This window comes from Saimiri boliviensis, chromosome X (genome assembly GCF_048565385.1).
Source record: "Saimiri boliviensis isolate mSaiBol1 chromosome X, mSaiBol1.pri, whole genome shotgun sequence".
Classification (NCBI taxonomy): Eukaryota; Metazoa; Chordata; class Mammalia; order Primates; family Cebidae; genus Saimiri; species Saimiri boliviensis.
Window position 1 is genome coordinate 71,872,862 of NC_133470.1, and position 19,449 is coordinate 71,892,310.

General features: G+C 38.0%; 1 protein-coding gene across 1 annotated transcript; it reads right to left on the reverse strand.

Moving 5' to 3' along the window:
* Window positions 1-1,114: 1,114 nt before the first annotated feature.
* Window positions 1,115-18,930, reverse strand: SATL1 (spermidine/spermine N1-acetyl transferase like 1). The gene is given in 8 exon segments (XM_039475652.1): window positions 1,115-1,285; window positions 2,857-2,897; window positions 3,770-3,871; window positions 4,547-4,627; window positions 13,674-13,725; window positions 17,177-18,396; window positions 18,399-18,512; window positions 18,909-18,930. Coding segments are annotated over 8 exon segments (1,803 nt in total).
* Window positions 18,931-19,449: the final 519 nt, after the last annotated feature.

Genomic DNA, 19,449 nt, shown 5'->3' on the forward strand with positions numbered 1-19,449 from the left:
TCAATCAATCAATGTACATAGTATGTCTTAGTTTTGATTTAATATGAGTATGTTTAAGATCTGATCCACGGTTTTAAAAAACTGATTTCAAATACTGGAGATAAATTCTTAGGAGCTTACTTATGAAAAACTAGCAAGTGATAGTTGATATTTATAGATACGGTACTTACACAATTTATGTAATTAATATTTTCTCACGGCCAAGATTCCTTGTGTGTATGGCTGAATAACTTTTGTATAGTTTCTATACCCATGCAATGCCTGGTAGATAGTAGGAATTCGCATGTTCTGCCATGCTGGTTGCAGCACAGGACACAAAAGTTAGAATTCTTTCAAAGGACTTATACTCTACTAGGAAAGAGAGAAACATAGAAATATGGTGTTGCATGTCTTATGTTCCCTGAGATAAGTACAACCAAAGTGCTATGGATGCTCAGAGATAAAATGTAGTTCTGGGATGATGTCAAGAAGGCAGCGGTACTTAAGCTGCGCGAGGTAGGGAAGCAACTTAACTGCTAGGTTTTCATAAGTAAGCTCTTCAGAATTTATCTCTGGTATGTGAAATGAATTTTTTAAGCCTCACATCAATATATTCAAACAGCTGTATTTCATCAAATCTAAGGCATATCCTATACCTTTAATTTTTTAAAAATGCTGAGCACCGTTGCTTATGTCTGGGAGGCTGAAGGGGGAGGATTGCTTGAGGCCAAAAGTTTGAGACCAGCCTGAGCAACATAGCAAGATCCTGCCCCTGAAGAAAAATGCTGCCAGGTGATAAGTACATGTATCCCAACATCAGATATGTCACATTCTGAAAAAGAAGCATCTTAAATTTGATGAAATATGGTGGGTAAAAAATAGCGCAACACTAAGTATAAGTGATTTTTAAATTATCTGCTCTTCTGGTTTAGCACTACTACTAGCTATTAGAATATTGGTTTAGATAATGGAAAGTTGACTAGCCCTACAAAATCTGCCTCAAAATAAAAGATCTGGTCAAAAAAGAATGTGATGATCACTTGCTGTATTGTACAACCGAGTCAAACTGCTGTTAGACTCAGGTGACATTCCAGTGTTGGAGGCCGTGCTGGGATGAGTCGTTACAAGGCCTCTTTCATTCTTCCTCTGTGATTTTCAGGAGTTCTTCTCTGTTGAACCTGAAGAGACGCCAGCCCTCCTCAGAGGAAAGGTCTAAAGCCCCTCGACTAGTATAGTAGGCAATAGAAGACTTGTTCCAAATGACGACACGAAAGTGCATGCAGCTACATTGGGTTCGGATGGCAATCTGTTTAAAAACACACAAGCAAATTTTACTCTCATTTGAATGTATAGTCTTTGTCAAAAGAAACTATCATGAGAGTGAACAGGCAGTCTACAGAATGGGAGAAAATTTTTGTCATCTACCCATCTGACAAAGGGCTAATATCCACAATCTACAAAGAACCTAAAGAAATTTACAGGAAATAAAAACATCAAAAAGTGGGTGAAGGATATGAACGGACACTTCTCAAAAGGAGACATTTATGCAGCCAACAAACATATGAAAAAACCCATCCTCAATGGTCATCGGATAAATGCAAATCAAAACCACATTGAGATACCATCTCATGCCAGTTAGATTGGTGATCATTAAAAAGTCAGGAGACAACAGATACTGGAAAGGATGTGGAGGAATAGGAACACTTTTTCACTGTTGGTGGGAATGTAAATTAGTTCAACCATTGTGGAATACAGCGTGGCGATTCCTCAAGGATCTAGAACTAGAAATACCATTTGACCCAGCAACCCCATTACTGGGTATATACCCAAAGGATTATAAATCATTTTATTATAAAGATACATGCACAGGTATGTTTTTAGTGGCACTGTTCACAATAGCAAAGACTTAAACAAACCCAAATGCCCATCAATGATAGACTAGATAAAGAAAATGTGGCACATATACACCATGGAGTACTATGCAGCCATAAAGAAGGATGAGTTCATGTCCTTTGCAGAGACATGGATGAGGCTAGAAACCATCATGCTCAGCAAACTAACACAAGAACAGAAAACCAAACACCGCATGTTCTCACTCATAAGTGGGAATTGAGCAGAGAGAACACACGGACACAGGGAGGGAAACATCACACACTGGGGCCTTTTTGGGGGGTGTGGGGTTGGGGAGGGAGAGCATTAGGAGAAATACCTAATGTAGGTGATGGGGTGAAGGACGCAGCCAACCCTCATGGCATGTTTATACCTGTGTAAACTTCGTGGTCTGCACATGTACCCCAGAACTTACTATTTAAAAATGTATTATCTTCTTTAACACATGTTTTATTGAGGGTCTACTCTATGCAAGACCGTATGTGAATAATACTTCCAAATATAGCAGTTAACTGAAATTTTCTGTAGCTATAAAAAAAGTCTCACTGTTACGAGCTTTAAAACCCCTTATTAAAAGCTCGAAACTGATTTGCTACCCTTTATTGTATAGAAAAGTTTACCTACCCAAAGAACACATGTTCTCATATGTTCCAAAATACAAGAAAATCTTGCTTTTATAGTCTTGTAATATGCATACTGTGGGCCCGTTTTATGAATAAAAATGCCTTCTAATAACCCTCCTGCTTACTTTCACTTGATAGCAAAAAGGGCGTATAGTGTGGTTGTGGATTATATGTAAATCAATTTTAATTGAATATATTTCATATATTCTATACGAGTCATCTGATTTGAAAATCCAGTTTAATTTGGGTGGAAATTTGAAGTATAGGGGTTATGTTCAAATGGTGTGATTAATGATTTATGCCTGTGAATATTTATTGAAGAAAAGGTTAATATATAGAATATCGATACTAATTTAATACATACCTGACTTAGAATCTTCAGCATTTCAGCTCCAATACCTAGGCCTTTTAAATAGACAATGCAAAATGAAAACTGAAAATTTCACTTAACCAGTTATTTGCTTTAGTCAAAAAAAATAATATCTAAAACTCTGTATCTGGTTTTTTATGTTATTAATAGCTTGTGGAAACACAACTCATGAATGCTTTCATATCTCTTTTCTAATTGGAATAAGGTACTAAAGGTCATAGAAGAGTTTGGGTTTATTTTAAAGATCAGTGAAGAAGTGAGTCTCTGCCACTATTGTCTTATAACAGTATATTTCTTATCCATTTTTACTTAAACCCACCTAAAATTTAAAAGCATTTTTTAAAGATAAAAGTATACCTCTGTGGCCAGGCACGAAGGCTAACACCTATAATCCCAGCACTTTGGGAGGTCAAGGCAGGAGGATCACTTGAGCCCAGGAGTTTCAGACCAGCCTGGGCAAAACAGACCCTGTTTCTACAAAAAAAGAATTAGCTCGGTGCTGTGGCACATGCCTGTAGCCCCAGCTACTTGGGAGGCTGAGGTGAGAGAATTGCTTGAGTCCAGGAGGTTGAGGTTGCAATGAGATGGGATCACACCACTGCACTCTACCCTGGGTGACAGCAAAACCTTGTCTCAAAAATGAAATAAATATATATATATATATATATATATATATATAGCCATGTGATAGCTTGGCTTATTCAGACCTTAAGAGGAGCTAATGAAATGTTTTTCTAATCTGTGACTGAGTCTTCACTCCATGAAAGAATAACCAGAATAGTAACCAAACTCATTAACTTAATTTAATTATAGCAATGTTACATTAAAACACCATATGTAAAGTCCGATCTCATTAAAATATGTCATTCTAATTTGTAAAGTGTAATATCATAAATTGTAGTTTTACCTTGGTAAGCTTTTGTGACATAAAAGTCCTCTAGGTAAAGTACCTTACCAATCCGTGAGTCATATGTAAAGTAGTACATGGCAAATCCAATAGTCAATTGGTCTAGGAAGATACAAGAAAGGGTGTAGAAAGGTTGTGTTGAATGTTCACCAGTTCTTTATCCCCAAATTGCATGTCTTTTGCTGTTTTTTTTTTAACCATCAAAATAATAAATGTTCACTGGAAAAAATTACAGAAACATATAATGTAGGGGGCTTAAGTCCCTTAAAATACAACCTTTAGATTATAAGCCTTCTTTTTACAGTGTGGCATACGATCTTTCAAAGAATTTTAGCTGGGTGCATGGCTGTAATCCCTGTGTTTTGGGAGGCCAAGGCAGGAGGGTCACCTGAGCTCAGGAGTTTGAGATCAGCCTGAGCAATGTAGTGACACCCTGTCTCTACAAAAATGAATTTTAAATTAGTTGGACATAGTGGCACATGTCTGTAGTCCCAGCTATTTGGGAGGCTAACACACAAATAAGTTGAAGTTGGAGGCTGCAGTGAGCCATGACCATGCCACTGCACTCCAGCCTGGGTGACAGAGCGAGACTGTGTCTTAAAAAAATAATAATGCTTATACAAACATAAGTACATGCAATGCATTTTCTTTAAAAAATGGATTTATATACATATTCTCTTCTGCTTAATAGTAATTATGTGCTACATAACAGTACTATACTTTCAGCATGGAAAAAATATACTCCAGATTAAACTGGAGAAGAAAGATTTACTCTACCTGATGGATTTTGTTGACTGTTTGCTTCCGCAATCAGGCAGTGGAAAAGTGGAGTTTCCCCAAAGCCATCTCTGAGTAAATCTGAAATAACAATTCATATATAGTATGTCAGAAAGTTTATAGCAGAGAGAGGGAGATGGTAGATAAGAAGCAATAGGAATTTCTCTCTCCACCTGGATAGCAATTGTGTTGGTGGAAACTAAAGTGAATATTTTGGAACTCTGGAGTTTATCTGAATGCTTGCAACTTACAGGAGATAGCCTGGCTGGTCAACTGCAGTTAATTTGGGTCAAATTCAGCCATCAATGAGGTGGCAGCTACCCAGCACTCAGCACCCTCTGCTCCAGTCCCACGACAGGCAGCCATGGGAACAGCAACCTCTATTTCTGTAGCAGTTTGCTGGAGCCGGGGTGACCAATAAACGTCTTGTCCACAAAATACTGAAGTTCTGTGTTTTGGCCGTGGATGGTTGCTCTCATCACTGAGGTGAGGACGTGGAGGTTAACCGCCATTGTTTCAACTCCCAGGAGCTGAAGTAGCTTCCAGGAGATTGAATGGAGCTGCCCCATTCTGTGAGACATTTGGGAATTGAAAACACATACACAAGGGAATTTAGAAAGTTGCTATGTGTGATTAGAGAAAAGCTCAGACAGGACCTGAGAACACATTAAGCTTTCAACTCAGGCTTATCCCTAACACAGAGACACCCTATAATGCTTGAAAAGAAACTCCATCAAATCCTTGGGGAAAAAGAGAGTCTGATTTCCAAAGTTACCATAGTATAAGTTTCAAATGTCTCGCTTATAACAAAAATCACAAGAAATAATGGTCATTCAAAGGAATAAAATACATTAACTAAAAACATGCCGGAAGAAACCAGATGTTTGACTTAATAAACAGCTTAAAACATCTGTCTTAAAGATGCCCAAAGAGATAAGACATGCCCAAATACAGAAAAATATAAAAACAAAATAATAAAAATTATAAAAAAAATCCCTCCCCCTAACATTCTGAAGCTTAAAAGTAGAATAACTGAAATGAAAAAAAAGAATGCACTGTACTGGAGGAATTCAAAGGCATATTTGTATAAGTTGAAGTAAGAATCCATGAACTTGAAACTAGGCCGGGTGAAATTATTGAGTCTGAAAAACAAAAGGGATGAGGAAAAGTGAACAAAACCAAAAGTGTTTGTGGAACATTATCACCATCATGTGGAGCAGGATGTATCTTGTGGGACTTAATGGGAGGTGGAAGACAGACAGAAAGAAAAGGAAGAAAAAAAGAAAATGAGGGAGGGAGGGAGGAAAGAAGAAAGGAAGGAAAGAAAAAGGGAGGGAGGGCCGGGCGCGGTGGCTCAAGCCTGTAATCCCAGCACTTTGGGAGGCCGAGGCGGGTGGATCACAAGGTCGAGAGATCGAGACCATCCTGGTCAACATGGTGAAACCCCGTCTCTACTAAAAATACAAAAAATTAGCTGGGCATGGTGGCGCATGCCTGTAATCCCATCTACTTAGGAGGCTGAGGCAGGAGAATTGCCTGAACCCAGGAGGCGGAGGTTGCGGTGAGCCGAGATCGTGCCATTGCACTCCAGTCTGGGTAACAAGAGCGAAAACTCCGTCAAAAAAAAAAAAAAAAAAAAAGAAAAAAAAAAAGAAAAAGGGAGGGAGGAAAAGAAAAAATTTTGAAAAAATAATAGCTGAAAACTTGTGGGACTTACAGGAGGGAGAAAACAGAAAAGAAAGGAAGGGAGGGAGGGAAAGAAAATTTGCAAAAATAACAGCTGAAAACTCTTGTGGGACTTACAGGAAGGGGAAGACAGAAGAAAGAGAAAAAAGAGAAAAAGCAAGAAAGGAAGGAAGGAAGGGAGGGAAGACAATTTGAAAAAATAGCTGGAAACTTTCCAACTCTAAGTAGGATACACCCAAAGAAGTCCATACCTAGACACATTATAATCAAAGTCTCAAAAGCTAAAGAGACAATTTTACACAGTAATAGAGAGGCGGTTTGTCACATATGAGGGATCCTCAGTTAGTTTATCATCTGATTACCCATCAGAAACGTTGGAAGCCCAAAAGCAGTGGACTGGCGTTTAAAGTCCAGGGGGCTGGGGGAGTGGGGACTGTTAACTAAGAATTTTATATCCACCAAAACTGTCCTACAAAATGAAGGAGAAATTAAGAGATTCTCAGACCACCCCCCCACCACCCCCCCCAAAAAACAGAAGAAGTTTATTACCATTAGGCCTACCCAGCAAGAAATGCCAAAAGGGGTTTTTCAGGTTGAAATGAAAGTAAGGTAGACAGTAACTCAAAGTTGTATGAATAAAGATGTCTGGTAAAGAGATACACGAGCAATAATAAGAAGTAGTATTATAATTGTGTTTATACAGTTGACCGTTGAACAACATGGGTTGGAACTGTGCAAGTACACTCATACATGGATTTTTTTCAAACACAGATCAAAAACAGAATATTCATTGGAAGAGAAACCCAAATATGCAGACAACTGACTTTTCATATATGTGAGTTCAGTAAGACTCACTGCAGGACTTGACTCTGCATGGATTTGGGTATATGCAGTGGGACCTGGAACCAATCCCCTGCATATACTGAGAGATGACCCTAACTCCACATTTTGTTTTCTACATTGTTTAAAAGACGAATGCATAAGAATCATTATTAATTTTTATTTTTTGGGGACAGAGTCTTGCTTACCCAGGCTGGAGCACAGTGGAATGATCTCAGCTCACCACAACCTCTGCCACCTGGGTTCAAGCAGTTCTCATGCCTCAGACTGCCATGTAGCTGGGACTACCGGCATCTGCCACCATGCCCAGCTATTTTTTTTTTTACAAAGTATTTTTAGTAGAGATGGAGTTTTGCCATGTTGGCCAGGCTAGTTTCGAACTCCTGGCCTCAAGTGATTCACCCACCTCTGCCTCCCAAAGTGCTGGGATTACAGGTGTTAGTAACCATGCCCAGCCTAATGTATGCTATTTGGCACCCAGTGTTTACAGATGAAATCTCTGACATCAGTAATAGAAGAGGGGGACAGACTCACTGCAGGACTTGAGTTTGCATGGACTGAGGCCTTTCATATACATATTATATATATATATATATATATATATATATATATATATATGAATAATTTTTGTATGAGATTGAAGTTAAGTTGGTTTAAATTCAAATTAGATTGTTATAACCATCAAATGTAATCCCCATGGTAAACAAAAAGAAAATACCTATAATATATACATATAAGGAAATGAGAAGGAATGAAAATGTTTCACTACAAAAATAAAACACAAGTAAAGGACTAATGGAGGAAAGTAGGGACAACCAAAAACTTTAAGGCATATGGAAAACAAACAGTTAAGCAATACAGGTGAGTCCTTCCTTATGAGTAATTACTTTAAATGTAAACAGATTAAACACTCCTGCTAAACCACAGAGACCGGCAGAATGGATTAAGGGGAGAAAAAAACCAAACAAACATCATCCACGTATATACTGTCTATAAGAGATATACTGTAGATCCAAAGTCACAAATATGTTGAAAATGAAGTGATGGAAAAAGATATTTCATGCAAATAGTAAACAAAAGAGAGCTAGGGTGGCTATACTACTATCAAACAAAATAGACTTTAAGTCAAAAACAGTTACAACAAAGGACATTATGAACTGATAAAGGGGTTAATTCACCAAGAACGTGTAGCATTTATAAATATACATGCATTAAACATCACAGCTCCAATTATATGAAGCAAACACCGACAGAACTGGAGAAGAAGTACACAGCGAGACAGTAATAGGAGATTCGATACCCCACTTTCGGTAATACGTAGGACCATCAGGCAGAAAAGTAGATGACTTGAACACTGTAGATCAATTGCACCTAACAGACATATACAGAAAACTCTATCCAACTACAACAGAAGACACATTTTTTTTTTCTCAAGTACACATGAAACTTTCTTGAGGATAGATACATTAGGCTACATACCAAGTCTTAATCAATTTTAAAACGTCAAAATCACACAAAGTTTTTTTCTAACCACAGTACAATGATACTAGAAATCAAGAGCAGGAAAAAAACTTGAGAAATGTACAAATATGTGAAAATTAAACAACACACTGTAAACAACAATGGGTCCAAGGGGAAAGTATAAGGGAAATAGGAAAACACTTAAATGAGTGAAAATGAAAAGACAAGAAACAAAAGCTTATGAGATGCAGTGAAAGTAGTGCTCAGAGAGAAAATTATAGCTGTAAATGCCATGTTTTTTAAAAAAGAAAAATGATCTAAAACAATAATCTCTTTATGCCTTAAGGAAGTAGAAAAAGAAGAGCAAACTAAGTCGAAAGCTTGCAGAAGGAAGGTAATAATAAAAATTGGGTAGACGTAAAATAGAAGATAGAAAAATATGGAGAAAATCAGTGAAGGTTGATTATTTGAAAAGATGAAAATTGACAGCTAGACTGACAAAAGACGATGCAAATAATTAAAATCGGAATGGAAAAGAAGGACATTACTGCCAACATTACAACATTGAAAGAGAATATAAGGAAATATTATGATATATATAACAAGAAATTGGATAACCTGGAAGAAATGGACACATTCCTTCAAACATACAAATTACCTAAACCTACTTAAGAAGAAACAGAAAATCTCAACAGCCCTGCAAGAGTTTGAATCAGTAATCAGAGATCTCCCAACAAGAAAAGTAAGGAACCAAATGGCCTCATCAGTGGTGAATTCTACCAAGCATTTACAGAAGAATTAATATTAGTCTTTCTCAAACTCTTCCCCCAAAAATGGAGAGACAGGAACATTTTGTAATTAATTCTGTGAGGCCAGCATTACTCTGATTCCAAAGGCAGTCAGAGACACTGGAACAAAGTTACAGGCCAATATTCCTTAATAACGTAGGTTAAAAAATTCTCCACAAAAGTGCAAATTGACCCAACAACATATAAAGGGATTATTCACCATAATAAAGTGTGATTTATCCTAGGAATGTAAGGGTGCACCAACATAAGGATATCAATATGATACATTAATGAAACAAAGGGGGGAAAACCCACACAATCATTTCAATGAATGCCAGAAAGGCATTTGACTAAAGCACAGCACATTCATAATAAAAGATTTCATAAAAGTAGGAATAGAGTGACATTCCTCAACATGATACAGTGTGCTTATGAAAACCACAATATACCAACGGTGAATGCCGGAAAGCATTCCCCCAAGATTAAGAACAAGACAAAGATTCCCACTTTCACCACTGGTATTCAACATTGTACTGGAAGTTATGGCCAGAGCTATTAGACAAGAAAAAATAAATAAAAACCATCCATAGACCAGGTGCAGTGGCTCACACCTCTAATTCCAACACTTCGGGAGGCCAAGGTGGGTGGATCACCTGAAGTGAGGAGTTCGTGACCAGCCTGGCCAACATGGCGAAATCCCATCTCTACTAAAAATACAAAAATTAGTTAGGTGTGGTGGTGTGCACCTGTAATCCTAGCCACTCTGGAGGCTGAGGCAGGAGAATCACTTGGACCTGGGAAGTGGAGGCTGCAGTGAGCCAACATTGCACCACTGCACTCCAGCCTGGTCAACAGAGTGAGACTCGGTAACAACAACAACAACAACAACAACAACAATAACAACAACAACAACTACTTAGGAGAAAGGTAAAGGTAAAACTAACTTTATTTGCAGATCACATGATTCCATATAGAGAAAATTCCAAAGAATCCAAGAGAAAGCTGCTAGAGCTGATAAACAAATTCAGCAAAGTTGCAGGGTACAAGGTCAACAAATAAAAGTGAGTTGTGTTTCTATATACAGGCAAAAGCAAAACAAAACAAAACAAACAAAAACAAAAAATAAATTAGGAGAGCAGTACCGTTTACAATAACCCCTAAAAAAATTGAATACCTAGGAATAAATTTAATTAAGGAGTTTAAAAACTTGTATTCTGAAAACTACAAAATATTGCTGAAAGAAACTGAAAATGATCCAAAGAAATTTTTTAAAAATTCCCCTGTATATGCATAGGAAGGCAACATCGCTAGGATGCCAATCTGATGAAAAATGATCTACATATTTAATACAGTCCCTATTAAAATTCCAACAGCCTTTTTCACCGAAATAGAAAAGCTGTTCCTCAAATTTATATGGAATTCCAAGGGGACCCAAATAGCCAAAGCAATCTTGAAAGCAAAGAATAATATTGGAGGACTCACACTTCCTGACTCTGAAACTTATTACAAAGCTGCAGCAATTAATACTGTATGGTGGTGACAAAAGGACAGACATATAGACCAATGGAATGGAGACCTCAGAAACAAACACTCACATATCTGATCCATTGATTTTTGACAAGGCTGCTGTGACCATTCATGTGGAAAAGGACTGTCTTTCAACAAACGGTGCTAGAGAAATGGAATATCCACATGCAAAATAATGAAGTTGGACCCTTTCCTTCACACCATGTACAAAATTTAACTCAAAATAGATCAAATACCTCAATGTAAGTGCTAAATCTATAAAACTCTTAGAAGAAACATGGGAAATCTTCAAGACACAGGATTTAGCAATGATTTCTTGGATATAACACCAAAAGCACAAGTGACAAAAAATAAACAAATCGAACTTTATCAAAATTAAAATATTTTGTATGTGAAAGGACAATATCAAGAGAGTAAAAAGGCAACCCATGGAATGGGAGAAAGTATTGGAAATAATATCTGATAAAGGATTAATATCCAGAATATATGAAGGACCCCTACAACTCAACAACAACAAAATAAATCAACTGAATTAACAAATGAGCAATTATCATAAATAGGCACTTCTCAAGGAAGATATACAAAGGGTCAATAAGCACATGAAAAGGTGTTCAATATCACCAATCATTAGTGCAATGCACATCAAGACACAATGAAATACCACTTCACACCCTCTAGCTTGGGTATTAAAAAAAAAAATAAGTGTTGGTGAGGATGTGGAGAAATTAGAACCCTTGTGCATTGCTAATGAGAATGTAAAATGATGCAGCTGTTGTGGAAAACAGTAGTGAGGCTCCTCAAAAAAATCCCAATTTATCACATGATCCAGTAATTCCACTTCTAGGTATGTGCCTAAAAGAATGAAAGCAGCAACTCGGACAGACACTTGTACACCAGTATTTCACAGCAGCACTATTCACAATAGCCAAAATTTGGAAACAGCCCAAATGTATATTGATGGATGAATGTATAAACAAAATGTTATATGTATATATAATATATAAACCTATATGTGTATATATATGCATATATATATTAATCACATTGTATATATACATACAATGGAATGTTATTCAGTTTTGAAAAGGAAAGACATTCAGATACAGGCTTCAACTTGGATAAACCTTGAAACATTATGCTAAGTGAAATACGGTAGACACACAAAGACAAATATGGTGTGTTTTCAGTCATATGAGGTACCTAGAATAGGCAAATTTATAGAGATAGAAAGTAGAATAGCAGTTATGAGAGCCTGGGGGGAGGGAGGTGGGCAATGAGGACAATGAGGAGTTATTGTTGAATGGTTACAGAGTTTCAGTTGAGGTGATGTAAAGATCTGGAGATAGATACTGGTGCTGGGTGTATTGAATGCCACTGACTTGTACAGCTACAAATGGTTAAAATGATGCGTGTATTTAATCACATTTTTTAAAAGTTTACAACAATAGGTAAGAGTAAACAAAAATCAAATATCTCACCTGCCTCTATACAAGTACACAGGGACATTTTAAGATAAAAACAGGACTGAGGACATTATGAAATTACTGCAATTTAAATATATACTGAAATTCTAAGGCAGAATGCTGGAGTATAGAAAGCATTTTGTTGTTTGTTATGATTGTTACATATTACCCTGAGCAACATTTTTCTAACTATAATGAAATATTGCAGGTGCATTATCTCAACATCGTACAGATTGAGTATTCCTTATCCAAAATTCTTGGGACCAGAAGCGTTTGGTCTATTTTTTTTTTTTTTTATTTTCAATATATGTCATCATATACTTACCAGTTGAGCATCCCTAATCTGAAATCTGAAATTCTCCAATGAACATTTCCTTTGAGTGTCACTCCAGTGCTCAAAAATGTTCTGACTTTGGAGCATTTCAGATTTCAGATTCTCAGGTTAGAGATGCTCAAATTTTTATGCTGTTTCAGTTAAAGTACTGCTTTCATAGAGTGTACATTACTTTCAACGTTGTATTTCTTACTATTTATTTTAAGCCAACAAAATTACTATTTAGTTAACATTCTGGTCATGTTAATTATCAGGAATAAGAACATAAGTATCATCACGTAAGATAACCGATCTCTGATCTATGCAGCTCAGAGTTCTATTTCTGACCAAGGCACTAAGACTGGTTTGTTAAGGAATGGTGCAAAAGACTCCACATGGCAACCCATAACTTCTTTCTGAATCTGTCACCCACTATTATAGTGAAAGCATTTATCTCCTTGGTAGAATGTTCTCAGTTTATTGCATGCATTCTGAAGTATTCAGCTTCAAGGAGTTACCCTTCATCAATTCATCTAGATTTTGAGAACTGTCTTCACCTAGTCTTTGCCATTTTTAATTTTATATATGTTAATGATCTTTTCTCTTCCTCTTCATGTTTACTGCCTAAAATGTTCTAATTCAGCACAAATCACTAGCCTATTCCATTAATCTTGATGACTATCGAAATGTAGTAAATACTTGGAAAATATTTTAAATCATTTTGCTTTTGTCAATTTCATTGTATCAAGCCACTACCAACATACTGGGTGATAAGTTATACTTTTTTGACCAGTAACACTCCTCGTTTTACATTCTGAAACAGCTGAACTCTATTGCAGCTGTAAAGGTAGAAGATCTGTTAAATATCAATTTCATACTATAAATGGGGAAAATAGAAAACAGTGGAGCGCTGACAAAGCTATCAAATTTGTGTCCTGTGCATGTTAGTAATGGTGTCATCTTTATGGACCAGGAACAATTGCTTTCACATATCTAAGTAGTACTGTGTGTTTCTTTTCTTGCCCTGAAAACACAGCAAAACATCTTACCAGCTGCTGTTAACTTCATCGCACCTAGCATGTTTTCACAGGCAGCCAATTCCTGGTAAAGTAGATAAAACCTTCAGTTTATGATTTAGCAAGAAATTTTTAAAACTATAATCATCATAACAATTGTATTAAACATTTATTGACATGTGATGTCCTGAGCAGTGTTAAAAGTTAGTCAGACTTAATCCCAGACATCTAGAAACAAAATCTAAAACAGTAATGCAACAAAAGAATGTATATATAGTACTAGAGAGAGAGAGATTAACTATGTTGATACCTCATGCATATGAATGTCAATTATCAAGGTTAGTAACCTTGAATGCAGCCAGAAACTGGGAAGTAAAGCAAAAAAAGGTTACTGAACATTCAAGGCAGATGTCATAAAGTTAATGTATTATGAAGCTCATAGACTTTTCAGAAAAGTCTCTCAGATGTTGGCCTGTGAGATGTTTTTGCCAGTTTAACTTTAGGCTTTTTTATCGTGGCTTTTTACTCTATCAATTTTTTTTTTTTACATATTCAGATTATTTTCTTCATGGTTTATATCTCATGCTTGGAAAGGTTACAAAAATATTCACTCTTGTTTTCTTTTTAAGTTTGTAATATTAATAATTGATTTGTTCAAATTTTTTTGGTGTAAGAAGTTAGGTACAATTTCACCTTTATCTTTTCCTCCCAATTGCCCAACAGCACTTACTCAATAACCCATCTTGGCTCACTTGAAATGTCCCTTTTCTCATACTACATCCTTATATACAGTCATCCCTTGGTATCTAAAGGAGCTTAGTTTCAAGACCTGCTCCCTCAACGCCAGGATACCAAAATCTGAGGGTGTTCAAGTCCCTGATATAGCATACTCTTTGCATATACCCTATGTACATTCTCTCATATACTTTAATTCATCTCTGTATTACTTATAATATCTAATACAATGTAAATATTATGTAAATAGTTATGCTGTGTTGTGTAGGAAATCATGACTAGAAAAAGTCTGTCCATGTTCAGTACAGTTGCAGTTTTCAATCCGTGGTTATCTGAATCTACAGATGGATACAGAAGGCTGACTATATACTTAAGAGTCTGAACTCTCCATTCTGTCCCACGGATCTATCTTTGCACTAGTTACCATAGTATTTTAATTACTTACAGTTTTATAATATCTGGTATAGATTATCTCCCCTTATTACTCTTCTTTTTTGAATTTCTAAAAATTTTTCTATGTGAAAATTTAGAGATTTTGACTGGAATTGCATTAAACTTTTAATGGAAATAAGCTTTTAAAATATAGGTCAGCAAGGGCCAGATTACATAGGGCATTAGTAAGAAGATTCAATTTTATCCTCAAGACAACCAGAAGCTCAATGGAGTTTTAAGCATTTTGGCTGTTGTGCAGAGAATGGAATGGGCAGGGAGGACAATATTTATGTGGATACCTCCCCTAAGACAGTGTAAGCAACCTGAGGGCAGAGACTGTAATCCAAGAATCCTTATATCTTTTATACTACTTGGTATATAATCTTCCTCTAATATGCATTCAATGTTTGTACAATGAACGGAAATGAAATATTAATACTACCCAGCACCATCTGTGGATTACCATGGTCCAAAACGACACTTTAGGGACTCCCACAATAAAAAGCTTTAGAAATTCTGGTAAACAAGAAGTTATGGCTGCCTGGCAATGAAATGACTAGGTTCCCAAATAATGCTGTGATGTGGTGATTAAGAATAGTACAAAAGGAGTGCATACAGAGAATACTTTGAACAGGACAGTCAATAAAACCTGCAACACGTTCAGCTAAGCAATTACTGTGATTGCAAACTCTAATAAATTCCTCTGCAAAGAGAGAATGTTTTGCAAACTTAGCAATGAACAGGAGTTAGAATGAATAGACATAAATTATTAAGAAGAACATAAAAGTCAAAGCTTATTAATCATTACATACATGTATGTGAGACAGAGTAAGTAATTTAGCTTTTCTATTATTTTTCCACAATGAATATTTATTAAAATTACTCCCAATAAACTTCTGATGTATTATCAGATACATGTGGCAAATTAAAAGGTAAATATGGCCAAAAACCTTACAGATAGTTTCACTGAAATGGGGTAGTCTAGTGACATATTATTACCTTGGTGATGATGATGGGTATTGCTTGGAAAGCTAGGACAAGTACATTTGTCCAGTTAAATAGGTTAATTTTTCATTCAACAATAAATTTATTAATTGCCAACCAGCTGTCAGATGCTAGAACAACAAAAATCTCTTTAAAAGATGTTTTCTACCACCTGGAAGAATGTGAATCTGTAGTAATGTGTTGGGCCTAGTATTTTGATAGATGATCTAATAATTCAGATTAATGTCAGTTAGAGAAATGATGTGAGAATTTGTGGAAATGGAATAGAATGTAAGCCATAAAAGGATAGATAAAATTCTTACAGGTCTGTAGCCAGGCCTAGAATCACTTCAACAGGTAGATTTCACTAGAAAACTATGGGCATTTTATTTTGGCCATTAAAACACACTCTCCAGAGGAAACAGAAACTTGGCCCAACATAGACAAGATTTAAATATATTAGTGAGGAGATTAAAACATTTTTACTGTAAAACTCTTATGAGATTTGGCTATCTATAATCTGAGGCTTTCTCCAGCCGCATATTTACTCCATAAACAATCTGGTCTACTGCTTTATATGCTTTATATGGAATTGTGTATGTTGTCCATCACATAAATGATTGCTTTTAGCACCACAGAGCTGCAGCACGGTAACTGTGACTACTGCATAGCTTGTCCCTTTAATTAACTGGAATGACTTCCAAGGAAGCCATTAAAATAAACATTAAATGAGAAATGTGTATTTCTCATTTAATGTTTAATATGTATTCCTCATTAAATGAGAAATATGTAACCAAATCCTTTGGCTCCTGGGGGCTTTTGGTGGATGGGCTTCAGTGATCAATGAACTGTCTGAAAAAGTATAGCAAATTTGTTGCATGTGAATATTGTTTTTGGGGCAGTTGATCACGAGTTTCTACAGGTAGGTGTGGTCTTAGAAGCAATGAGACTCCCTACCCCAAAATGTTAGCCACTAATATCTGAAATTCTATCATTGGAGGCTCATTTGTTTAAGGTAAACATTTCTCTTCTCTAAGATGCTCTTTTAAAGTTAAAATTTCCCCAGGAAAGAGAACACATTCAGTCCCTAACATTTCTAGGAATTGGTTCCCCCATAACTTTTTGAGCCCCTTACTACATGCCAAGCAATTTATGCGTAATCATTTTATGTTATTGGTTCATAACAACAAGGTTTTGAAATATATATTGCTATAATCTTGGTTTTAGATCCAGAAAATGAAGAGTAAAGAGGTTAGGTAACTACCAGCTGTTATGTACACAGGTCATAACTAGCAGAGGCAGAATTTGAACCCCAGCTATGCCCCCCTTACTCTTTTAGCCCTCCACAAATGCCATGAGGCTCCACGCGATAAGAACAGGCTTACTTCAATCAGACGTAAAATTTCTGAGCAGTCTTCGGCCTTTGCAGTTCTTATTTGTAAATAATCCATGCTTGTTTGCCTCATGCCCAGTTGGCTCACACTTGCTTGGCTCCTGCCTGGTTGACTCAGGCCTGGGTGGCTTACAACTAATTGGTTCGCTTTTTGTTGGCTCGGGCCTGGGTGACTCGGGCCCCGTTCACATGTTCCTGGTTGACCCCTGCTTGGATGGCTCAAGCCCGTTTGGCTCTTACTTGATTGCCTAGTGCCTGGTTGCTTCATGCCTGGTTGACTGGTGTTCGGTAGGCTTGGGACTGGTTGGCTGGTGCCTACTTGTCTCGTGCTTCGTTGGCTCCTACGTGACTGGCTCGTGTCTAGTACGCCCATCACTGGGGGGCCTGGTTGAGATGGACCTGGTTGGCTTATGCCTGCTTCACTCAGTACCACTTGGTTCAGGTCTTGTTGCCACATGCCTGGTTGGTTCCCATCCGATTGCTGCGTGCCTGGTTGTTTCACGCCAGGTTGGTTTATGTCTTGCAGGTTTGTACTTGATTGTCTCATGCCAGCTTGGCTCATGCTTGGTTGTTTCAGGTCCACTTGTTTCATGTCACATACGCTTGCAGTCCTTGGGCTTATGTCCGATTGGCTCTTACTATGTAAGCTTGAGCTTGACTGGCTTATGCCTATTTGGCTAGAATCTGATAAACTTAATTGGTTCGTGCCTGGTTCGCTCACGCCTGTTTGGTTACCACTTGATTCGTTAGCGTCTGGTTGCCTGGGGACTTGCTCGCTCATGCCTGGTTGACTGATGTGTGGCTGGCTCGGGACTGGTTGGCTCAAGTCTGTTTGCCTTGTGTCTGGTTGGCTCATGCCTATTTGGCTTGTGCCTGATTGGCTGGTGCCTACTTGACTCATGCTTGGTTGGCTCCCACCTGACGGGCTGTCTAGTTGCCACATCACTTTGTGGCGCACACCTGACTTGACCTTGTCTTTTTGCTTCAAGCTGGATTTTCTGGGGCCTGATTGGCTTGGGCCTGGTTGCGATGGGCGTGGTTGGCTTAGGCCTGCTTCATTCAGGACTAGTTGCCTTAGGCCTTGTTGCAGCATGCCTGGCTGGCTCCTAGCCAATTGCCGTCTGCCTAGTTGTTTCATGACACGTTGGTTTATGTCTGGTAGGTTTGTACCTGATTGCCTCACGCCAGCTTGCCCCATGCTTGGTTGTTTATGTCCACTTGGTTTGCACTCTATTGGTTCATATCCAATTGGTTCACACCAAGTCAGCTTGTGCTTGGCCGGTTTATGCCTTTTTGGTTGGAATCTGATGAACTCGATTGGTTCGTGCCTGATTAGTTAGTTCATGCCCAGTTGATCCCTGCTTGGTTGGCTAAGGGTGGGTTGGCAGATGATGGGTTGGCAGACAACCGATTGGCTGATGAACTGTCTTGATGGAGCAGGATCCCTTAACTGTAGTGCTGTGGTGGGAGGCTGTTGGTGTTCCCAATTCTTCTCAACTTGATTTGCACTTTGAGATACCCCTCTGTCAAGGTGGGAATTGGAAAAAGAGAGGACCACCTCAGGAAGATGATTGATGGTTGGATTTGCTGGAGTTGATTTCACCAGCGCTCACAGCTGTAAGCTTGGCTGAAGATTCAGGTTGTCATCTGGCCTTTCCCTGCCAAAAAGGCGGAAGTAAAGGGAAGAAGAAAATGATCCTGGAAGAGTGTAACCACCAGCCCACCCTTGCACGGTCCCTGCGTCATAGTGCCGAAGTCACAATGCCGGTATCAGCGTGCCTACGTGCTCCCCCGTGTGGTGAGGGAGGGGCGAAGCAGGGCTCGCTTGACCACTTTATTTCATCCTCTCTTAAGAGCTTAAAATGGCGAATTAAGAGGCTAGAAGGAGTCTCAGAGCATATGCTTGGCACTCCCGAGTACCTGCTGTTTTACCCAATTCAAAGAAACTTGCCCTAACTCCCCTCCCTTTCCCTACACCCCATACCTCAAATAATTCAATTCCTATTTCCGTCCTGATTTTTCACTTACACTGGAAACTGTCCTGATGAGGTGCTTAAGTCTCGAATCCAGATAATACCTCTTTAAAAATAATCATAGCTGGGCTGGGCGCGGTGGCTCACGTCTATAATCCCAGCACTTTGGGAGGCCGAGGCGGGTGGATCGCCTGAGCTCAGAAGTTCAAGACCAGCCTGGTCAACATAGTGAAACCCCCGTCTCTATTAAGAATACAAAAATTCAACTGGGCGTGGTGGCGGACGCCTGTAA